The sequence below is a fragment of the Tursiops truncatus genome, chromosome 3, assembly GCF_011762595.2.
Source record: "Tursiops truncatus isolate mTurTru1 chromosome 3, mTurTru1.mat.Y, whole genome shotgun sequence".
Lineage (NCBI taxonomy): Eukaryota > Metazoa > Chordata > Mammalia > Artiodactyla > Delphinidae > Tursiops > Tursiops truncatus.
The window spans coordinates 57,303,408-57,327,319 of NC_047036.1; the positions used below are offsets into that span (position 1 = coordinate 57,303,408).

The following is a 23,912-nucleotide window of genomic DNA, read 5'->3' on the forward strand; positions in this document are numbered from 1 at the left end:
ATATCATGCAAAAAGTTCCCAGTACATGGCAGGTGAATAATAAATGTTATTCTCCCCTCCCTTTCCTTTGCATTCCCCCCTCCCTTTCCTTTGCATTCCCCCCTGGTTCTTAATATAACACCTTGTACATCTTAGCTCTTCAATAAATGCTAGAGAATCCAGAGCTGTGTCCTCAGGTGGTTGGGCATTTTCAGAAAGTAGACAGCAGAGCACACGATATAGCCAACTTCTTATCCTTCTTAATATATATATACACATATTATATATATATAAAGAACATATTCTGTATCCTTCTTAATATCTCATGAGGTGGATTCTCCCAAAGAATCACCCTCCTTGATTACATGATGTATTAAATTTGTTAATCTGAATAGTGAATTCAACAGCCCTATGTGATTCTATTGGTGATGGTGTCTTGTCCCCTAGAGCACAATAGTGTATCTAATGATATCTCAGTGCAGTAATCCGTAAGGCCTCAACTGCCCCTTGACACGGAGGTCATAAATATGGAAAATGAATTCCACTGTTGTAACTTGACACCTCTTTCCCAGATTTCTGTGGATATAAATGATAGTTTCCCCATACTATATTTACTTTAATTTTGAAGAGTGTGGCCCTACTTTGGCAACTGTGTGGCCATATGCTGAAAAAAAAAGCCTAAATGACAGCTATTCCAACCCTCCTATTGACTGATGGCAAGTTGGTGACTTCATTAAAAAAATTCATGTTAACAGGGACAATTCAGAAGGAAATATAGCAAATCTTCTAGTGCAGTTTTATAATATTCTTTTATTAAAAAAAGATCTTGGGCTTCCCTGTTGGCGCAATGGTTGAGAGTCCGCCTGCCGATGCAGGGGACGCGGGTTCATGCCCCGGTCTGGGAAGATCCCACATGCCGCGGAGCGGCTGGGCCCGTGAGCCATGGCCGCTGAGCCTGCGCGTCCGGGGCCTGTGCTCTGCAACGGGAGAGGCCACAACAGTGAGAGTCCCGCGTACCGCAACAAAAAAAAAAAAAAAAAAAAAAAAGATCTTGTAGTACAAATTCCTTGCCTTATAATTAAAAAGAACCTTAAAATAGTATAATGACTGGAAGACATATATCAAATGGATGTTTTTCAATTATTGATTTCTAGGTGTGTAGGCATAACTTTTGCTTATTTAATACAAATCAACTTTTAGCAAGCAAGTAAATGAAAGTACGAAGAAAAGTCTGCTCAATTTGAATGGGAAGATCTCTTAAAAGTCTTTAAAATTATAAGAGGTCTTCTTTCATGTCAGGTAAATTAGAAATAGATACATTCATACTGTCTATGGCTGTTGGTCAAACCAATCAATAGTCATCCCACATAGTAGTACAAATGTCAGGTACCCAGGAGCATAACTCATCATAACCCTACTGCTCTAGTTGGACAGTATAGCTCCATTAGGCTAAATTGTATGGTTAGATCAGTTTCTTTACTGTTTTTCCTCGAGACAAAGCCAATCAACTCCAAATTATTTTACCCAGATTTTTCAATTGAATGGTAGATTCGTCAATTTATTCATCAGTCAGAAAATATTTGTTGAATGCTAATTATGTGCAAGGCATTATGGGAATACAAAGGGAATTACAAGTCATAGGCTTTCTTTTAAGCAGCTGAAAACACAGTGGATATTTAATAGTGGACAGTGCATATGGACACATCACAAAAGCTCATATAAAATTAATGCCAATTAAGTAGCACATTTAATAAATTCTTCGGGTTTAGACAGAGAAGTCCTTCACCGGAGGCAATGAAGAGTAACAGAGCCCAGGTTCTGAAATCAGAACCTCACCCTAGCTCGTCTATTTAAGGATATATGATAGTGACAAACTGCTTAATGTTATCATGCTTTAGTTTTCCCCTGTGAAAAACAGGGGTGTACTTTGTAGGATGGTTGTGAGAATTAAATGAGATTATTTGCATAACATAATTAGCAAATACTTAGCACAAAGTGCTCCATACATGTTAAATATGTAGTAATAGTATGCATGTAGCAACAGTATTTGTGTAGTATTTGTACTCATGTAGTAGCAGTATTCATGGAGAGGGGAAGCATCTCAGCTAGGTCTTATGTGATGTAGACTACAGAAGAAGAAAAGATAGTACAGGTATGGAGAATAATATCATCAATAGTGGAAAAAGCAGGAAAATTATAGTGTCTGCTGGGAGAGTAAGTTTGGCCCAGTTGTGAAAGTTCTCGATTATAAGGTAAACTAGTAAGTTTACCTTAAGTAAACTTACCTTAAGTAAACCTTAGTAAGTCAGGATAATAGAAATATGCTGGAAGAGCTAAACCTACAACAGTTAACCACATACTCAAGTGAAGAGACCCCCAGTCCACCCTTTCCCTGATCTTTACCTCTGAAATGATTCTAGACGCTGCCAAAGAAACCTGATTTTGGTGATCAGACTAGGAGTATCCATTGATTATATGCATTTGGTTGACTCAATGTGATGAGATTTCAGTGTTCAGTTACAGGCTCACTGAAAGCATCCTGCTTTTTCATGCTGCTGTTTTTTTATAATTCTCTTCCTGTGTATAATTTTCTTCTTTCTTCAAGGCTCGTCTCAAACATTTTCTCCCCTACAAAGCCTTTCTTGACCCTCTCAGACAGTTATTTCTTCCACTGTGACTTTACATTTATCTGTTCATATTTCTATTGAAGCATGTCATATAATATTTTAATTAGTATACATGTCTTCTCCCGCTACCCTCCAACCAGATGTCTCATTTTTCCTTGTATCCACAGCACATCACACCATGCCTGAGACACACTAGGTGCTCACTAAATGCAAGATGGGTAAATGAATAATCAAGTGTAGGTCTCTGGTTTCCCTTGATCATTTGTTTTAATATCAGTATTGTAATGTTATCTTTATTTGTACTTGCTTCAACCCTTATTTTATGTTATGCCTGTAATACTATTGATATATAGACCCAAGAGTCTGGTAACAAATTCCCAAGTTTTGACACTTTTATAGTCTTTCATAAGAAGTGATCTTAATTTGCTATTAATTTTTCATGTATTTTATTAAATTTTTAAATGAAAATGTTTACAATCTTTTCAAGAAGTTCTGTTGAAATTAAGCAAAGTAATATTTCTTAAGTTGCTTTTTTTTTTTTTTTTTTTTGCGGTACGCGGGCCTCTCACTGCTGTGGCCTCTCCCGCGCGGAGCACAGGCTCCGGACACGCAGGCTCAGCGGCCATGGCTCACGGGCCCAGCCGCTCCGCGGCACGCGGGATCCTCCCGGACCGGGGCACAAACCCGCGTCCCCCGCATCGGCAGGCGGACTCTCAACCACTGCGCCACCAGGGAAGCCCAGTTGCTTTATTTTTAAAATAATAAACTGTTTTCAAGCAAATCAAGAAGTGAGCAAAATTTTTTGATAAATTACTAGAGATTTTTCTATAATAAAATCAAATTTTTGTCAGATACTCATGATCAAGTTCTTCTGCTCAAGTCTTAGATTCTGTGTGGTCCCTTCTGGCTTCTTTAAAGAGACAGGAGCCCATCTATGTGAGCAGGTAGATGAATGGGTGGAATAAAGAGGCCAGTCTCTCTCTCCACATACAAATCTCCAAAAATAATAGGATACATGTGTATAAAAGTGGTAAACCACTAATAATATTTAGAAGTCCACAATTCCTAGAGGAAATAAAATAATGAAAGCAATAAAACATTCAAGGAAAAGAATAAGTACCATAGTTAAAACACTGGCATCAGGACTCAAAATTTGTCTGATATCCAGTCACTCATGATTTGGTCTGCTTACCGTAGGAATTTAGATTGTTTTTATGTCATGGTCCACTTCCATATAGGCAGGCCAGATCTCATGGGCGGGATCTGCATCAAGTCCATGCCATAATGGTGCCAACCACTGATTATGCGGGCTGAACATACTCTTCATCGATGGAGATTTTTAACAACGTAACTAGTGGTAGTACTGGTTTAGTCACCCTTCCACTTTGGTAGAGGGAGTAAGAGAGTCACAACCATGTCTAGAGTTAATAAACATTTCATTTGCCTTAGTTCAAATTACAAAACAGATAAGGTAATGTGTACTGCTTTGCTTAGAAAGAGATTAGTAACTGTTACCCTTTAAACACTCAATACCTTGTTTAACGTACTATTTTCAAAATAAGACACACATTTCCAAGATCCGAATTTACAGCTAGACTAGAAATGAGGCCCAGTTTTTAAACCTTCATCAGATCTTATGCATGCAAATGAGTGTTTCCTTCTAAGCACGCACCATAGGAGGCCATACTGATACCAGTGATGCTTTCACTCCCGAGGACTTTTTTTTTTCCCAAGGACATTTTGAGATCTCTTTTTGTGACCAGTTTATACAAGATAATAAATCTTAAGGGACCCTTTGGCTTTGCAAAAAAACTGTTTTACCCAATTTGGTCATCTGGCTTGTTCATGATATTTGATTTTTCAGTGACACTTGGCTAGTTACAAAAATCAAATCTACCCTCAAAGAATGAAGTTTTTCAAACAAATGGGCAAATTGTTTTATGTTCCAAGAAATTTTCAGCATTGGGGCTATCAATAGAAAATACTATTGAAAATGATGAGTCTTTTAAGCATTGCTTATAAAATACCCATTGCAAGGACAGGGCTAAATTCATTGCCATTATTAATTATGAGAAATCAACCAGTGAAAGTTCTTGTCATTGGCTGAGACTTCTATTAATGAGACACCGACTAAAGGATCTCTTACTTCTTTTTAATTTTTGATTGTGAAATAATTATAGACTCAGAAGAAGTTGCAAAAATAGTACATAGAGTTCCACGTACCCTTCACTCAGCTTCCTCCAATGGTGACATGTCATATAACTAACTGCAGTACAATATCAAAACCGAGAAATTGACATTGTCTAACACCGTTAAGTAGCTTATAGGTTACAAGAGATCTTACTCAATCTTCACCATTTTTTACGTGCATTTGTGTGTGTGTGTAGTTCTATGCAATTTTATCCCTTCTATAGATTCATGTAACCACCACAACAATCAAGGCCTGGACTCTTTCATCACTACAAAGGAACTCCCTCCTGCTACCCTTTTATATATGAACCCCTTCCACCCTTTCCCTGTCCCATGGCAACCACCAATCTGTTTCCATCTCTGTAGTTTTGTCATTTCAGGAATGTTATATAGAATCATCCAGTATGTAACCTTTTGAGGTTTACTTTTTTCACTAAGCATAACGCATTTGAGATCCAGTTTTCTGTCTCACCAATAGTTTACTCCTTTTTATTGCTGAGTGGTATTCCATTGTATGAATATTCCAGAGTTCCACCCCTTGAAGGACATGTGGGTTGTCTGTTTTCTTTTTGTCTCTTGCTATTACAACTAAGGCTGCTATGGACATTTATGTACAGATTTTTCTGTGAACAAAAATTTTCGGTTTTCTGGGACAGATGCCCTAGAGTATAGTTGCCGGGCTGTATGATAGGCGCATGTTTAATTTTGTAAGTAACTGACAAACTGTTTTCCAGAGTAACTATACCATTTTACATTCACACCAGTAATGTATGAGGGATCCAGTTTCTCTGCATCCTCACCAGCAATCGGTATTATTGCTCTTTTTAATGTTCAGTATTCTAATAGGTATGTAGTTTCTTTTGCTTATTTTCAGAAATTACTGATTCAGTTTATATGACTGGTACTGTGATAGTTCATTAGAGATGACTTTTTGTCTTCACGGTGTTTTCCTGAGTATGAACTCCATGGCTTCTTTTATATGTATGTTAATTTTTTAGATTTAAAGATTATAAAAAGATGTGTTCTCTACTTCAACTTTACCAATATCGAGTAATAAGCAATCAGAACCTCACTTCAGTCTCTTCTACCCAGTCTCATAATTTCTCCCATGGCACAAACATGCCCATGGCTAAAAATGCTCTCCTTCCTGGGGAAAACATTCCTACTGGCTGCATTCTCTTGTTTTTTGGAAGGGAAGGAGCACTAATGACGGGCTGCACTGGTTGTCTCTGGTTGGTCACCCACAGCATGAATTCATGAGAGACCAGGCTTTGGGGCTGCATGGCTGGGGATCCTGGGGGACAGCAGGACCATTGTAATTCTGCAGGTTTGCTGTGCTTCTTTCATTTCTAGGGAACAGCTTTCTGTGTTCAAAGTTAACTGGCCTCTATGATGACTCATAGATGAGACAAAGTGTAGACGGCTAGGTTACTTGCAAAATGAACACTTTACTTTCAAACAAAATTCAAAGTGCACTTGACAGGCTGTTGCACTAAGTACTTGCATGTCTGAGATAAAACAAACTGGATGCAGTTTATGTTCCCCCTCAAGTTCATGCCATTCTTTGTGAAGAGGCCCAAAGTACTTCCTACTGCTAAAACGGTGAGTAGGAAATAGAATCCAGTGACAAAAGCGGCTTGTGGCTTCTGCTTTCTTTATATTTACCCACAATTGCACCTTGAAAATGATGTAACTAACAGTTATTGCAGGTAAAACATTTCATCATATTTGTTTACTTACATACTTGTAATCATAAAATTACCTCTGCTGGTGGATAATGATGTATTTTGGAGGGGGGGTGGAATTGGGGTGTTGTTTGTTTTTAATTTAATGTTGTTTGTTTTTAATTTCAGAGTAAGTTAAAGCTTTCCAGTGTCTGTCTGCCCTTCTTGACCTATATGAATTGACTTAGAACTTAAATTGTCTTATAAATAGGAGTTTGAGCAGATGAATCTCAAAAACATACTGATGAGTAAAAGAAGCCAAACAAAAGAATATATACACACTGTATAATTCCATTTATCTGAAATTTAACAACATTTAAAAATAATCTATGGTGATAGAAATGAGAATAGTGGCTGAGGGTGGGGTGGTATTGGCTGGAAAGGCGCATGGAGAGATTTTCTGGGGTGTTTAAAATGTTCAGTAACTTGATCTAAGTAGTAGTTGCAAGTTGTATGCTTAGGAGTTGAGCACTTTAGTTGTTGTTATTTAATTAAAATTTGTCAGCAACTGAAATGAAAAAATAAGGTTTGCTTATTAAAAATCACAGACAATCGATTTTGGTTTCTCACTTCAAAATTCCCAGGAATTTAAAATTTTGCAAATTGTAATTTTCCCCAGCGCAAGTGAACCACTGTGCTTGTCTCTTTTCCTCTTCTCTGCCCCTCCCAGCTTCTTAATAGTTAGATTTATGTTGCAATGTCATACATATTGTAACTGTTAAAATATTGTGAAGCAGGGTGAGGAAGCAATAAAAATCTATTAAGATCAGTTTAGGCCTTTAAAAATTCCATGATTCCTTTCACTCACATGACATCGTTCATTCCTTTTTTTGAAGTTTGGATCCAAGGAATTTTGCATGCTGTGGGTTGACATTTAGTTAATAGCATATTTTGCTGAGGTTCCATTTTCTAAATTAACAAGATCAAGAACAGTGACCTGATGATATTTCTTTGTACATCTGGCACTTTTCCAAAAGGGAGGATTAGAGAAAAGAAAGATAGAAAGAAAGAGAGAGAGAGAGAGGGAGGGAGGGAGGAAGGAAGGAAAAAGAAAAGAGGAAATCAAACTTTCTCAATCCCCTTTATTCTAGGGCAAAATGTGTTTCAAATTTTTGTAAAAATATCAGATATCACCCTCCCACCAAGAAAATGAACAAATAACCCCACACATATACACAAAATCTGTAGTTGAAATGCGTCTGCTATTTCTCATTTCTATCACTTGTTTCCCTAATACCTTGTGTCTTGGTACCTTCCTACTAAGCCATGAAAAAGATAAAATCTACATAGATCTACATATAAACCCCGGGGATAGAATCTACAGCTTGAGAAATTGAGCCAAGTCAAGTTCAGCTTCCTAAGGCATATCTGGGGATGGGTTAAGAAGGAAGGAAGAAGGCTGAAGTGTATAGTAAGAATCTGTCTAGGCACATAGTAGGTGCTCAACACACATTTCTTAAAAAGAAAAGGCTGGTGACAAAAAGTACAAATTACTTATGCAAGTGAAGAACTCCTACAGCAAAGTGTGCGGCTAAGATAGTATAGTCGATAGGGAGGGCACCTGAGACTCCCATTCCCAGATTCTTGACTTAGAAATTTCATGTTTAAAAAGTGGGGTAGGGAGTAAGCCCAAGCTATACTTAGACAGTGTGAGAAATACCGAGGAAACACATTCAGAGGAAAATCTGGAGCCTGCCGAATGCTAAAGTGTGCTTTCCGTCCGAGACATTAAGAGGGAACGAGAAGCCTTTTCCACTAGGCTGCCCCCAACTTCTCTGCTTCGCTGCGGGTCCTAACACAGTTGGCTGGGCCTTCAGCCTCGGAAGACTGAAGGGGCTAGGGATGCGCGGGAAAGGCGGGCCAGCAACAGGTGGGGAGGTGGCGGACTTCTGTCTCCGGGAAGGAAATCGGCTGCGCTGAAAGGGCGGAAAGCAGTAGCGCGCAGGACTTGTGTCTGCGGGGTTCTGGCGTTCTCAAAATCGCCCCGGGCTCCTCTAATTAGAGAAGGGATGCAGGGTGGCATTAGTTCCCAAACGTTTTAATCGAGCCTCTTTTCAATGGCCAGGGATAAATGTTGCCACTGTTACTCTGTGCTGAATGAGTCGCAAAGACCCCCGCCCGGCCCCCAGCGTGGCCATTCAGGGCCCTTTTCACAACCTCTAAGCGTTTCAGTCCCTGGGCCTAACGACACCGCAGAGCGCTCCTAATTAGTCTAATTAGAAAGGTGGAATGATAGACGGAAAGAAGACAAAGTTGGGTTAAGAAGATGCTCAATGCTTCCAACTTCGGTTGGGTTGCCGCTTTTATTCTCTCTAGAAAGAAAAGGCCGAAAAGAAGGAGGCTGGAGCAGGAGCCAACCCGCCCGCGCCGCGAAGTCTCGGCTCCCGCCGGATTCGCGGGCTGGGCGGTCGCTGACCCCGCGCTTCCCTTGAACAGACGGGGCCGGCAGCGGGCACCTCCCGCTTCTCCAGGGGGAGTCTCCGGGCCTCGGGACGAGCAGCCTTCGCGGAGAGGGGCTGGAAGGAAGGGCCGCAGAAGAGCGGCGCACGGCCTCCAGCCCCGGCCCGCCGCCTCTCCACTCCTCCGCGCCCCGCGGCCGCCCCTGCCTCTCCCGGAAAACCGTCCAGAGGCGCGGCCTGGGCAGCGCGGAGGCGGGCCCCGGGGAGGGAGAGTAGGGGGGTCGCGACCGGAAGGACAGTGCGGGGCCTCCGCGTCCCGCCGCGCCACGTGGCCGCTCCCGGTGCCCTCCCGCCCCGGGCCTTGCGTGCTGTCGGCGCTGCGCCTCGTCCCAATAAAGCCGAAACCCCAAGAAGGAAATAACTATTGTTCGGGGATGAGGCTTAATTGCGTGCGCCTGTTGGGAATGTGCGTGCGAGGTTCCTTCGCCCTTCTCCACGAGCAGGCCCCTCACCGGCGCCGCCGCCCCTCGGGGTCCCGAGCGCGTCCCGCGGCCGCGCGCTCCCGGTCGTCCGGCGCGGATCGACCGGCCCCGCGCATTCCTGCGCTCGCCGCGGCCCGCGGGAGGCGGGGAGGGGAGCAGCGCGGGTGGCTTCAAGAACGCTGAACCTTTAATTGGGCCATAAATCAGACAGGGGAGTCGGTGGAGTTTGTGCAGGTGTAAAAACAGAGGGGAAAGCCCGGGCTGAGCAGCCAAAGCGCCCGGGCAGGTCAGAACCTCCAGCAAACTAACATCTTGATAAGTCCGCTGACAACAAAATAAACAGTGGAGAGGGCCGGGGGAGGCGGGGAGCGCGGTCGCCCGCGGCCCGCTCGCAGCAGCACAGCGGCCGTCTTCTGGGAGACGGCAGGCCTCTCCTGGTTTTTTGTTTGGGGCTTCTTTTCGGGTGAGGGGGGTGGTTAGGGAGGAAGGAGAATCTAAATTATCTCCCTTTTCGCCCTCTCGCTTTCAGCCTCGCATCCTGGTGGACAAAGGGCCCCAGGAGTATCAGACGGTGAAGGGTTAGGAAGTGCGCGCTGCCTCGCCTTCCCCTGCCAAGTCCGGGTGCCCGGGCTGTCGGCAATCAAGGGAGCCGGTCGTTGCGCGTCGGACGCTGCCGCCCTCGGCGAGCCGCGACGGGTCCCTGGGCCCCCTCCCAGACGCGGCGCCACCGAGAGACAAACCACCCGCTCCCGCTTCATTTCAGGGACTGACGTTGGGAAAACACTGCTGCGCCCCTGGCCGAAGGAAGTAACAAACCAAGTAGACAGGGAGATCCAAAATTAATTCGGTGCACTGCTCGGGAGCAAAACCCTGTCAAAACCCTATGGAGACGTTGGCACAAGCGGCAAACGGATTCACATACAAAGGAAAACAATACAAGTCTCGTTAGATCATTTTTCTGGACATTGTTTAAGGTCTGAAAGGGACCAAATCGTTTCAAAATGTTGCCAGTAAAAATTATCCTATGTGGAATGCAACTAATCCTTTTAGGTTCCTGTCAACTGTTTCCACAAAAGGAATCCGATTTTTCAAATCAAAGATCCAAAAGTCTTTGGGGAGAGATTTATTACATGCCAGAGCTTTAGTTACAGAATAGAGTTACAATAACAACTCGCACCCACCAACTCCCTAAAATGAGGGATCCCGTCCCACATAATTCTAATGACGTGTGGGGGATGGTTTGCTTGAGTCCTGCTAAGTATGCAGATGGGGGGGTATGGGGGGGGAGGGGGAGGGGGAGGGGGAAAAGAGGAGGAAGGCAAAGAAATATTAAATTCCTTAAATAGAAAAACAGAACACAGCGCCTCAGCATTCTATTTTTGTCCTCTGTACCCCTGGTTCCTTTTGAAGAAGAAAACAAGACCCAAACTTGGTGACCTGCCCTAAGTTCCTTGGCGATAACTTAAAGGTGAGATTAATGCTTGAGTACCAAAAAACTCTTCCAAACCCTGACTTCTCTGAGTTTGCATATCAATGTGTCTACAATTTTTGCAAGTGGAAAATAGTTTAAAATTATGAAAGAGTACAAGAAAAATATTTTTTCTTTATTTAAAAAAATTTTAAATTTATTTTAAAGTTTTTCTTTGATTTGTAATAAAATGTTTAAGAACGGGAAAAAAGTGTCCTAGGGCTTTTCATTGTGCCTCTGTATTTGACTCTTTCACAAACCCATATGAACATAAACTCATTCCTTGTAGGTCACAGTCTCAGTTCACAGTAGTCTGAGCATTTTTTGATGGGCCTGATCACAAACCATCCTCCCCCGCCTTTTCAGTTCTTCACCGAAGAAGAACTGGTGGCTAGGGATAAGACTGATAAGTGAACTCTTAGTAGAAAGCCTTAAAAACTTGAGAGGAAACTCAAATTCCTAGTTCTCTGCGTGGAGGAGTTTCGCACTGAGTTACGTCTATACCACATACGCCCCTATAGCTGTTTTAAGCACTTTGTGAGAAAACTGCCACACTAGAAAGATATTTTCAAGAAGCAACTTCAGTTTAGTTTACAGACGATCGGGATTTTTTTTAATGGTTCTGTTAAATGGGGAAACGAAAAAATTATCTTCCTAGTCTTCCCTCCACCCCATTGTTTCCTACTGAAATGGCTTGTTCCTCTGGTTGTGCGAGTATATGTTTCTGTTATCAGAGGCAGCGTGGTGGTGGGAATTCTTTCATTTGTTCCCTACATTTAAATTGGGACTAAAGGGATTTGCAATGTAGCAGGTGCTCAATAAATACTGAAGACTAATCCCACTTTTCAAAGCTTAGAGGTTAAAGAGATGATCAGTAGATAAATAACTAGAGAAAAGAAATAGAACAAGAGACTAGAAGAGTGGATTTAAAACACCACTGGTTTGTTTATTTTAGAAGGGAAGAGAAAGTTATCTGTCCAGATACACATCTGGCTGAGGTAAGAGAAAACACAGTGCCACTTCTTTTCTTCTCATTATTTCTAGAAAGGGTTAAATAACAATTTATTTCATAGATAGGGTGGGAATGTTGAAGAAAGATGAGTCTTACAGGAGACCAGAATTTTCTCTTATCTAATTTAAGGATTTGGGTATACTCCAACGGTTAGAAGTTTTTCTTTTTATTTCCTTGTAAGAATAAGGATGTGGGAAAGAAGCCACAAAGGGATCATCATTCCATGCATGTGTATAGGTTTTATGTTTTCCAAAGTATTTTCACATAAATTGGCTTACTGATTCTCGAAACCCATCACCACATTTGCCAAAAGTATAAATGAGTGTGAAAACTGATCTAATATTTTTATTTTTAACTGAGTCTTATTTCTTCTGTTGCAGGCTTTGGAGGGTTTTTATTGTTGTTTTTTGGTTTGTGATTTTTCCCCCCTCTTCCCAGTCAATCATTTAACAGAATATAATCTCGTCACAGTCATTTTCATATATATGAAACTGCATAAAAATAATAAAAACTAGAAATAGAAAACGAAGTTATCTTTCATTCATTATAATCCTTCATTATTGACTTGTCAGAAAATGTATCATATCCTTTTATTGCTGAAAATATCTGCGTTTTAGTTATATTAAAGGGAATTCCTAAGCAAGTGTTCAAAGAAGCTTCTGCTTTCTGCCATGATTATCTGCCCCCCCTTTCTTTGCCAGTCTTTTATTGATCAGAGTTGTAATTAAGAGAGAATTCGTAGTTTGTTTCTGTGTCCCTCTCGGACAGACAGACCCAGGCAAGGCCCATGGCCTCAGATCCATCCTCTCCCACCCAGGCCTGCCTGATCCTCTCTTGGTGCTGGGGGACTCACTGGACCTACGGATGCATTACATAGAGTTGCATTCCGCCTAACGGACTAGATAGATTCTCCTTAACGGTAGCATGCTTTGTACAGGGAAACATCCTATCTTGAAAAAGAGTCACTCTCACTTTAAGATTAGAAAAATATCCTTCCAGACCTTCTTCTAATTTCAAATTCAGAATTAGAATATTCCAGGTTCTCTAAATAAAGCTTCTGATTTTAATAGACTGTGTTTCTTCCTGAAGTGGGGTTTTCTTGTTTTTTACAGCCTAGAATTTAGAAGAAAGAGTTTTTAAAAACACTTTCTCTAGAAAATCAGTGTTACCTTACATTAAGCACTGTCTCTTGAAAAAAATCACCGCCTACACTTTCCTTTGTGGTCTGCAGCTCACAATTAGGTGCGATCCCCACATTGACTCCAGCCTGGATGTCCTCATAAGGGACAAGTAGTGGCTCCTGCGCCTGCCCGAGGAGGCTGGGCTTCAGTGAGGCTTCTGGTGGCGACTGGCAAGGATGGGCTGTTCACATCAAGGGAGAGATGTGATTCCAGCAGGTGGTCTGGGATGCCCGCACCACCATCATCAACGCATTTTAGGGAGCTCTGTGGCCCGGCAGTTTGGAGCTCTAGGAGGGGCCACCCCTCAGGAGGCTCCGGTGCAGTGCCTTAACCGTGTAGGGGCTAAAAGAACGCACTCAAGGCACATCATACGCAGCTGTTCAAAGTAAACTCTTCGAGAGTGGGGGGAGGGCACAGTCTCGGGAAAATAATTTGCTTTCTCATTAAATGTTAAATCAGTTTATCTGACCCTTACATACTCTTCCCATTTCCACATGAGAAGGATGTGATCCTGAGTCTGGTTATAAAGACCTACTTAGCATCTTAGCAAAACGTTCTGCCAGTTTGGCAGATTCTGAGCATTAAAAATCAGTGAGAGAAGCCGAGGAAACGGACAAATATTACAGAGGTGAAAAGGTAAGCCGTGTGTGTGTGTGTGTGTGTGTGTGTGTGTGTGTGATGTTTTAAAGAAGATTGCTGATGCAAAAAAAAAGAAAAAAGAAAAAGTGATATTAGGAGAGTGTCATGTAGAACTAGGTGAAAAAAGCTGATATATCTGAAATAATTAGCTATCAATTCCAAATGCATCCAAAACAGGGGCTGCGTATCTCTGGGAAGCCCTGAGTGGAAGTGGCAAGGGGGAGAATCTAGCGAAAACACCGAAAAAGCGTACAAGAAATAAATGACTCTTCTACACAGTGACCTCTAAGGCAATCACCCTACCACAGTGGGCATTTAATCAATCACAATGATGGTAACACAGTGGCGGCGTGATGTAATGGCAACAAAATGGGATTTAAATGCTGACATCCCAGTAGCTGTGACCTTGGGCAAGTCACTTCATATCTTTTGAGCCTTGATATCTTTATTTGTAAAGTGGGGTCAATAACAATTATTGTCCTCACTATTTCACAATGTGGTTGAGAGGAGTATTAGTGAAAATCCTTTTGAAAAGTTAATGTGTGCTGAGGGTGGTGACTGGAATAGACAGGAAAGGGGTTCTTGGGTACTGGTAACATCTGCTTCTTGAGCTGAAGCTGGTTACACAGGTGTGCTCACTTTGTGAAAAGTGGTTGAGATTTGTGCATTTTTCTGTATGTATATTATAATTCCCTGAAAGGTTCACTTTTAAAAGGTAGAGTAACTCAAAACAGTTTTTAAAGTTAGGATGATAATGCTAAGGACAAGAAAAATTATAAATATGACGCTTACAGTCTTTATCCTCACTTTTCTTCCTAGCCACCTTATCACACTTGGAGACTCCGGACTCTAAACAGGGGCTCGATGATAAGAATCAGCTGTTTTCTGTGTGTGTTTTTTGCTTGTTACTGAACAGTAGTTTCCTGGTAAAGGAAGCAGGAGGAATGAACCAGGAAGTTTCCTGCATGCCAGAGGGGTCAACAATAAAAAGAAGGGAGCCCAAGCTGTTCACATCAAGGGAAAGATGTGATTAGAGAGATGTGACATGCAAAGAAATTATCTGAAAAGTGAATTCAGTTGGCAAAGTATAAGCCCCAAAGAGCCCTGAGCAGCTGGTCATGATCAGATTCTCCATCTGTCAAATGTAATTGTATCCGAGTTGGCAGGGTATTTATTGCTAAAGTCGAAGGGCCAGATTTTACACTAAACATATTTACACATTTACATTCGTGGCCCTATAAACACTCCACGTTTCACTGGCCATGACATCAAACACATTTACCAACAAAAAGCATATGCCTAATTACAAAATCATAGGGGAGAAGGGAGGCGAGTGGCAGCTGATGGGCAATGAGCGTGCATGCCTGCGTGTGTATATGTGTGACCCAGCTGCAACACCAGGAAACCAGTAGAGACAAGAATGGATACTGACAATGCCGGGCCCACTTCACTTGTCCTCTGCTCCCCAGGCCTATCTGGTTCAGTTCTAAAGAGGGAAGGGGACCCCTGGCATTCCAATTAGTCCCAGGGCTACCCTCCCTTGGAGAAGCCCAGAGAGACCAGGGTCCTTCCTGGGCAGATTTCTGATTTGGATTGAGTTTGATGCTGATATGACCTTTAATTTGCCCCTAAATGACTTTTCTCAGTCAGTTATAAAGACAGGTGTGAGCAAAATGTGTAGCCAGCAGAGAATTTCTAAACTAAAATTAGAGTTCTTAATTCCTAGCTCTGGGTAGTAACATCAGATCCCTGCCCATCAATAGCAGTTGTAATAACACTGTTAGCTGCTCCAAGCTTGGTCCTCAGTCAAGCAAGGAAATCAGAGCCACCAGAGCCAGAGAGAGAAAAACAAAACAGGCACAGCCACTGGCCTCAGACAGCCTTTAATAAATGGCACAGGCTGGTATTCCATCAAAATAATCACCTCCCCCAGCTCTCTCAGAGGACAGGCTAGAGGAAGAAATGGTGGGTTAAAAACAAACAAAACTGTGAAGGGCAGAAACCTTCCCCCCAAAGAGATGCTTACTACATTCACTGTAAGAAGTCTGATAACAAATATACCCCAAATTCCAATTCCATCAGCAGAAAGTTAAGGCAGGAATGGGACACTGAGTAGGGGACAGGGAAGCGGAGATGTGCAAACAAGATGCCTTAGTGAGTAAAAAATGGGGAAAGTCCTCACGATTTTTTTCCTTTGCCTCCTCAGTTTCTTTTCTTTTTTAAGAGGAAGGGAAGTAAGTGCCTCTTAAATAAATTCACGGGATGGGGATGGAGAGGAAACACGTTGTTGAGCAGAAGCGCTAGCTTCTTATTTTAAAGAAATAAAATAATTACCCAATAGAGAAGAAAGAAATCAACCAAGAAATGATCTAAGGTCATGACACCATGTGTGGTACAAGGAGCAATTCAATCCATAAGGGCTTCATTACCCCCGCAATAGATAACATTTGGCTAAATCTAGCTGCAGATTAAATCTCCACAGCACAACACAGCCCTGAATGGAGAGGCTCCTTTTTGTGTGGTCCTTCTTCGGGAGCTGCCTGAACCATTAGCCCCAATATATCCCTCTCCCTATTAACTGCAATTCCCTCCCAACTGCGCTTCGGTCATTTGTCTCCAGGCTCTACGGGGGCGTTTGATGAGCAAAGAAACAAGGAGAAGGGGAGAAAAGCGTCGGGTTAATGAGTTGTAGCAAATCCACACTTTGTAGTCGGGAGGAGGAGAGCTGGTGGCCAATGTTTGTCCAACTGGTTTATTTTTCGAGACCCAGCCTATTGAGGAAGGCTTGTTGAAGCAGGCTTCGTCCTTACAAACACACAAACATCCTTCTGTTTGCCTTCAAAGAAAAGGGGACCGGAGCTGGATTTGCATGCGAATGAGGAGCCCCGGGAGGAGACGTCCTTGCCCATCAAAGGCCGCGGTAGCTGGCGTCCGGGCGGTCTTTGTTCCAGCACCTGCTCGCCCCGCGGCCTGACGGGGCGCGCCCCGCTCTCCTGGCTCACCGGGTCCACGGCCCACGGCTCACTCCTCGCCCGCCCCGCGGCCCTCGCTTAGCGGCCCACGGCCCACCCCTCACTTGCCCCACGGCCTTCGCTTTCTCATTTGTCGTCCGCCCGTCGGCCAGGCCCACGGAGCCAGCAAAGAAGATGGTGGAACCCCAAACCCTGAGGGTGGAGGAGCTGAACTCTTAGGACGCAAAACTCGAGACTGAGGCAGGCAGGTCTGCTTTACCTTTTCTCAGGAATCAGGGCTCACGATGCTCTTGCGGGGGAAGCTCCGGGTCCAGGACCGAGGTCAGCGCTGGATCGCCCAGGCCTTCTTGCCATTCTCTTAAAAGCACTGACAACCTGGGGGTGAAGCCCGTCCCCGCACTTTTTTAAAGATGCAGGAATCTGGACAGAGAGAGGGATTAGCCGGGATTCCCAGGTTTCAGGACATCCAAGCATCATGCAAATAATAATAATAATACACACGGTTTTGTTCTTTCGCTCTCTCTTCCTAATTACTTTCAGATATACATTTCAGATTTATGCGTTACAGAAGGCTGCAAGGCCCGTCAGCAGTGCTTGTGCGGTTTGGGCTTGGCCTGCTAACGTCTGTTCACCCAGGGCGCCAGTGGCATCTGGACGTTCTGGGTTCCAATGTCTCCTTTCCCTTAGGTGGGCTAGGGTAAGAGTAACTTTGCATATAAGATTTTGTTCTAACGAATTTCAACTTATATCTATATATTTAGTGGTAAATTTGGGGGTGATTGTGTTTACTTTAACCTCTTATTTAACCTCTCCCTAATATCTCATAGGAAAAAAAAAAAAAAACACAGAACTTAATTTTGAGGCCATGAGAGTCAGTTTTTTTCCTCCCTAAAAAGGGAGGGAAGGACAGGGCATCAAGAATGAACGTCACTGCAAAATACTGGACTATAATGAAGTCTTTGTTAATTTGCTAGGTTAAATCTCCAGCTCTTCAGATATATACCTGTCCAGATATTTTTTTAAAATTAACAGATTTAACCTCTGCAACTCACTGATATTAAGCATTTAAATTACACATTACATATGCGTTGGTTTTATCTGAAGCCCACAACATCGGTAGTAATCAAAACTAGAGTTTCACATTTTTTTCAAAGAACTATAAATTGCCTGCAACAAGTAGTCAGTGAAAGCAAAATCTGAAAAAAGATATCCTAAATCACCCAAATTGTATAAATATAGGTAGTTCACTGAACACCTGATGCAATTTCATGTTTATTCTTTAAAGAGTATGCTATCCAAAAATTAAAGGTTTCCCTTACATACTCTAAGTTTTTCATTTAAACTAGAATTTCAAAGTTAAGTTTGCCTTTTAGGATAAAAACTTCTTTATGCAACTATTGGAATCCTATGTGTCAAAGAAAATAGTTTTAAATACTAGAGCTTTCAAATACAATTCATTTTATCTATGTAAATAGTTTCTTATTCATGACTTTAAAGCTATTTAACTAATGATCAGTTCTATTAAATTTTTTCTAATAAATTTTTCATCCAAAAATTCCCTATTTGCTTGTGTTGCTTCCATTATAATATAACCTTATGTTGCAGAGTTTTTACATATATATACAATATTGTGCTCAAAAAAGAGTGGCAGTTAAATGGAGTGAGAAACTCAAAAATAAATTTTAAAGTTCTGTAAAATTATCAGTATCTTAAAGATCTGTGGCTTTTATTTTGAGTAGGCTCAATGCTCTTCAAAATGGAATCAAATAAGATTTGAAATGTATACCAAAGTAACTTTTATTTGTAGTCGTTTAAAAACAATTTCTGATCTCCTGCAATGGTTTTGACTTAGAAAGTATAAATGAAAAATCATGGCATGATGCTTTTGTTAAGTTGTCTTTGAAAATATTATTTTTCTATTTCATAATGGGTTCCTACTTATCTCACAAGGAAACTTTTTTAGCAGAAAAGACAATAAACTAAGAAGGGGATGACTGAAGCCGATTCTTTTTGAGAATTTTCTTTGAAAATTAAGCATTTATTTCTAAAAAAGTGTAAAAATCTTACATTAGAATAGTACAATAATAATTGCCAGTCAAAATTTACAATACTCCTTGCAAAGAATACGCAGTAAGTACAAAATAAAAATTCCTCATGTCTATTATGATACAAAACACAGGTTAAAATAAGAAATGATAATTCTGACTTTTTTCCTTATGTAAACATGTTAATCATTTTTTTCTTTTCATGAAAAAGTACACCAGACAAGTGTTCTCAAATAAAAACTATTGCTTCTCTGGCATTCTTCGGGACTTTTACTATTTTTTGTATTAATCTTCTTTTGAACATTATCGATCTTTTTTTTTTTTTTTCCTTTTAACGCCTGGACCTGAGACTCTCTAGACCTCAAAAAGGCTTAGGTTTTAAAAATTTTCCCAAAGTCAAGGAAGCCCCTTGTGCCTAGACAGGGCGGATCCCCACCAGCACCCTCTTCCTCCCCGCCCGGGGTTGGGGGGCTGCAGCATAGGGCGACTTTGCATAAATAAGAGGGACCTGCAGAGCAGAAAAGCGCGCCCTAGCAGTTGCCAGACAGTCTCATCTGAGAATCCAAAGCGGTGAAATGGGGGCGCGAGGTCGGGAAGGGCCGCGCCGGGAGGAGGGAACAAAACACAAAACCACCCAGATGAAAAAAGGAGCCGGGATTCCTACCTTCTCTTTCTCAAGCGCGCTAACATAGCGTTATTAACAATTTGAGATCCTAGCAGTAAAGTTCTCGACACTGGACAGGGCAGTCCCTTGGTGCAGAGTCCCCAGGGCGGCGGACGAGGAGACGGAGGAGGCGGCGGCGGCCGCGGCGGCCACGAGGGAACGGGTGAGCGCGGCGGCCGGTCCCACGGCCGCCTGAGCCGCGCAGCCGCCGCCGCCGCCGCCGCCGCCGCCGGACCCGGGCGCGGACGGTGTCCCGGGAGAGGGGGAGGGCGAGGCCTGCACGGCGACGGCGGCCTGCGCGGCGGCGGCGGCAGCGGCGGCGGGGCCCAGGCTGCCCCCGATGATGCTCTCGATGGAGAAGGGGGAGCGCGCCAGCGCCGAGGCGCCCGGGCCGCCCGCCTTGGCCGCCGAGGCCTGCAGGGGGCCGGGCAGGGTGGCGCCGAGCGGGTGAGGCCGGTAGCCGAAGGCGGTCCGGGCCAGCTCCGCGGCTGCGCCGTGAGGCGGCGGGGGCGGCGGGGGCGGCGGGGGCGAGTGCGGGTGGAAGGCTGCTGCGGCGGCGGCGGCCGCGGCGAAGAGGGCTGAGGGCGGCGCGTAGGGCGGCAGCTGCAGGCCGTAGCCGCAGCCGTAGGGGCCGTAGCCGTAAGCGTGCGGGGGCGGCGGGGGCGCCGGCGGGAAGAGCGCGGCGGCGGCGGCGGCGGCGGCTGGGTCCCCAGCGCTCCCCGCGCCCCCCGCGCTGCGCAGCAGCAGCGACTCGGCTGCGGCGGCGGCGTTGGGGGGGAGCAGCGGCTGCCGCTTGAAGCGCTTCCTCCGGCGCAGGAAGCTGCCGTTGTCGAACATGTCGGCGGACTCGGGGTCGAGCGTCCAGTAGTTGCCTTTGCCGGGGTTGCCGGGCTCGCGGGGGATCTTGACGAAGCAGTCGTTGAGCGAGAGGTTGTGGCGGATGCTGTTCTGCCAGGCGGGGAACTTCTCCCGGTAGTAGGGGAAGCGGCCGCTGATGAACTCGCAGATCTCGCTCAGCGTCAGCCGTTTCTTGGGGCTCTGCAGGATGGCCATGGTGATGAGCGCGATGTACGAGTAGGGCGGCTTCACCAGGGGGTTCTTGACGCCGCCGCCCGCGCTCACGCCGCCGCCCCCGCCGCCGCCCGCACCCGCGCTGCCGCCGCAGCCGGTCCCGGCCCCTGCCACCGGGGCTGGGCCCGGGGGCGCCGGCGAGCCCCCTGTCCGCGGGGCCAGCAGGATGTCATCGTCGTCGTCCTCCTCCTCCAGGTCCTCTAGCTCGTCTTCCCCGGCGTACGAGCGCTGCCGTCGCCGCCGCTGCGCGGGGACAGCCAGTCGGGACACGCCACCGCCGCCCTCGTCGTCGTCCTCCTCTTCCTCGTCGTCTTCGTCCTCGCCCTCCCCCACCACGTCGATGTCTGTCTCCTCGGCGAGGCCGGAGGCATCGGACATCTCCGTGCTCAGGGTCATAGCTGTGGCGCGGCGGCGGCGAGGTGGCCCATAGGGGCGCCGGGCTCCGGGCTCCCGCCGCGCCCCAGCCCAGGTCCCGGGCGGCTGGCCTGGCCTGGGGGCGCCACAATGGGGGGCGCCGCCGCTGCTCGGGCTGCGCAGCGGTGCCCGAGGCTTGCGCTGCGACTTTGTAACTCCTGCGCCGCCGCGGTAGCCCCAAAACCTCCGCGCTTGTTTGGCTCCGCGCGCACCCCGCCCGAGCGGGGGGCTTTATCTTCTTCCCTCCCAGCGGTCCTCGCCGGCTCAGTCGAGGAGGGGTGCTGGGGCTCCCGCGCGAGCAAGTCAGAGCGTCGGGCGCCCGGGAGGATGCGGGACGGTTGAGAGTCTAGGGACAGAGATCTGCGAGGAGAGGGCTGAGTCCAGGAGAGGGCGGACCTTTCCTCTGCTTATAGCAGAAGGAGGCCTGTCACATGGTGTGCACGTCAGAGCGCTACCGAGGCAAGGGAAAGGAAGCCTAGGAAAGCAGCCCCGCTCGGGAGAGAAAGTTCACCCAGAGGAGGGAGCAGCAACTGAGAAGAGGGGGGAGGAGATAGGACCCCACCATTCGTTACCAAAGGGGCTGAGACCTGAAGTACGCGCAGGCCCGCGGTGGTCTGACCAAGGGACGATGCAAGAGTTAAGAGTTCCCAGTCTCCTCTTCAATTAGCCCTCAACCCAAACCTCAGCAGCACTCCCGGGACGCGACGGTTTGACCACTCGATGGCCTATCGGAGCCGTCCAGCCAGGAGATAACCACCCCGTCGTCTGAGGTGGTCCCCAGGGAACGGCCCTGAGGTCTGCTGCGTTGTTCCATATCCCCCAGATAGGGCGAGCGGCTCCCCACCGAATCTGATGAGAAACCCCCCAGTTTAAGCACAGTAATAATTGTTTATTGACCTTTTAACCTGTCCCCTTCGGTTCTTCTCCAAAGACGTTTGTTTTCCACCATCTGTTAATAAAAATGCTGTTAAGCTGGCGTTTTAGTCACTTATCTGGAACTGAATGCCCTAGAAACTTGACAGCTAAACTAAGCTGCTCTAATGAGAGGATCTGACAAATTTCATGGAAATAAAGAAAGTAACCATTGAATGCAGAGAAGGAATAGAAATTTTTAGTGAAAACCCAAATACACACCAGAAAAATGCATCTAGGAACGACTTTTAAAAGTTCTTTCATAATGGGGTAAGGGATTCTATAGTTATCAGTAAGAGGAACGTTCTAATCAACACTCCACAGTAATCTCGAAATAAATTACTAAACGTGTACACATATCTCTACTCAGCCAGGCTTAATAATAGAAACTACAATGATAAAGACTTTCACACCAGCTTTAGAAAAAAAAATTTTTTTAATCCACTAAGTATTTCCAATAGGTACTGGTGAGAAGAAACGAAATAATTTTTTAAAAGAAGATTCAAGTTCTGTTCAGCCCAATTTTCCTTTTCAGGTGACAAGGTAGTGGAAATATTTCAAATACGATGGTATTTTAAGTACACCTATCTTTGTCACCAGCTGATTTTATTTTGGCTAGTGGGAAAATCCTAATAGTTTGTGGAATTCATACATAGCCATACCTTTTGGACTTTTGCATTTCCTAAAACACTTTTATTTCAAAGTGGGGACCTTGCCTCAAAATTTTAGCTTCCTGATTAAAATGATCACTTGACAAGAACTGAGGATCAAAAATCAATGGCTTTATGTAGGAACAATCATCAGCTGCCCTTGTGTATATCATATTATGGATCAAGCAGTTTTCACGTTTCCAAACGTTTCATTACTCCCCTTATCAATTACAGAGGCTCAAAAATACACTGTTACCCCACCTACGACTTATTTTTAAGTCAAGTTTTTGTTGCTCAGGACAGCTATCAACCAGTGATAGTTACAAATGACCCATAAAGTCCATCATAGATCTTTGGAAGATGTATGAGAACGTCTCAAAGTCCTAAATAATTTTTCATTGACTCTCGTTTGATACATGGCTGAACCATCTAATTATTGTAATGGGCTCAGCATTAACCTGAGCCAACATTAATCAGCACTATTAATCAGGCATTACATTGCTTTGTTGATGTAGCCAGGAGTCCTTACCAAGGAGTTCACTCTTACATTTGAAAGTTTAAGTTTTATAAGTACTCAGTCGTTATCTAAATAAACACCATGATTTTCGCTGCACTGAGGGTTGGTGTGTGGCGAAGTGTTCAAAGCTGAAACAGGAAGAATTTGTTCGCAGACCGTTAGTTACTTTAGATGATCAGTTACAGCCGTCGTTCCGTTCTGCTACCACCTCCGTGGACTTGTCTGACCAAGGAGGGCGGGGAGATTAACTTTGCAGTTCCGTGTGTAACCTTGCCCGAAGGTCCTTCCCCAAAGGGTTAAGAGCTCATCCCTGAAAACCTTTGAAAAAACGTGGCAAGTTATCTTCTGGCCACTCCGGTGAAAGTGTTAGGATTTACTGGAGGTTAGAGCGGAATTTCAATCCAGGAGAAGCGCTGCAAGGATAGAGAGCGTTAACGGAGATTTGGGTGAGCTTTACTAAAGCCTCGTGTTTGTGCACGCCACTTGTTTTGTTTGCTTTAGTTAAGCTACACGTTTGTATGCCACCTTTAGCTCCGCGCTCGTGAAATTCCCCAGCGCGGAAACCCAAGCGTTTCTTCTCCCGCGCGTCCCCCTTTCGCCTTCCTTGTCCCCTACCCGCGGGCCTTCCGTCCTAATGGGCTCCCAGCTCTCGGCCTCGGCTGGGAAATCTCCACTCCCACCCCTCAAGCTGGTACAAGATCAAGAAACTTTTCCTTGTCGCGGGCGGGGGCCGTCGCGGCGACCCCCCTCCGGCGCACCCAGCTCGCGCGGACGCGGAAAGCGGCGGGGCTCTTGCGGGCCGGGCGGTGCCCTCATGGGGGAGGCCTGCCTCCTGGCGGCGGCGCGGAGCTGGCCCGGGACTGGCCCCGAGCCGGCCCCGAGCCGGAACGCGGGAGGCAGCGGGCGTTTTACGAGTGTGCCAGGTGGGCTCCCGGGCTTCCCTCCCCCTGGGCTTTGGGCGGCAAG

General features: G+C 45.1%; 1 protein-coding gene across 1 annotated transcript; it reads right to left on the reverse strand.

Moving 5' to 3' along the window:
- Positions 1 to 18,491: 18,491 nt before the first annotated feature.
- Positions 18,492 to 21,312, reverse strand: FOXD1 (forkhead box D1). Its single transcript, XM_019929230.3, has one exon. It carries the CDS (start codon positions 20,847 to 20,849, stop codon positions 19,416 to 19,418), a length of 1,434 nt encoding a protein of 477 aa, XP_019784789.1. The 5' UTR covers positions 20,850 to 21,312; the 3' UTR covers positions 18,492 to 19,415.
- Positions 21,313 to 23,912: the final 2,600 nt, after the last annotated feature.

Bases quoted from the DNA above. Each gene is read 5' to 3' on its own strand.
- FOXD1 (XM_019929230.3), bottom strand. From the start codon at position 20,849: ATGACCCTGAGCACGGAGATGTCCGATGCCTCCGGCCTCGCCGAGGAG.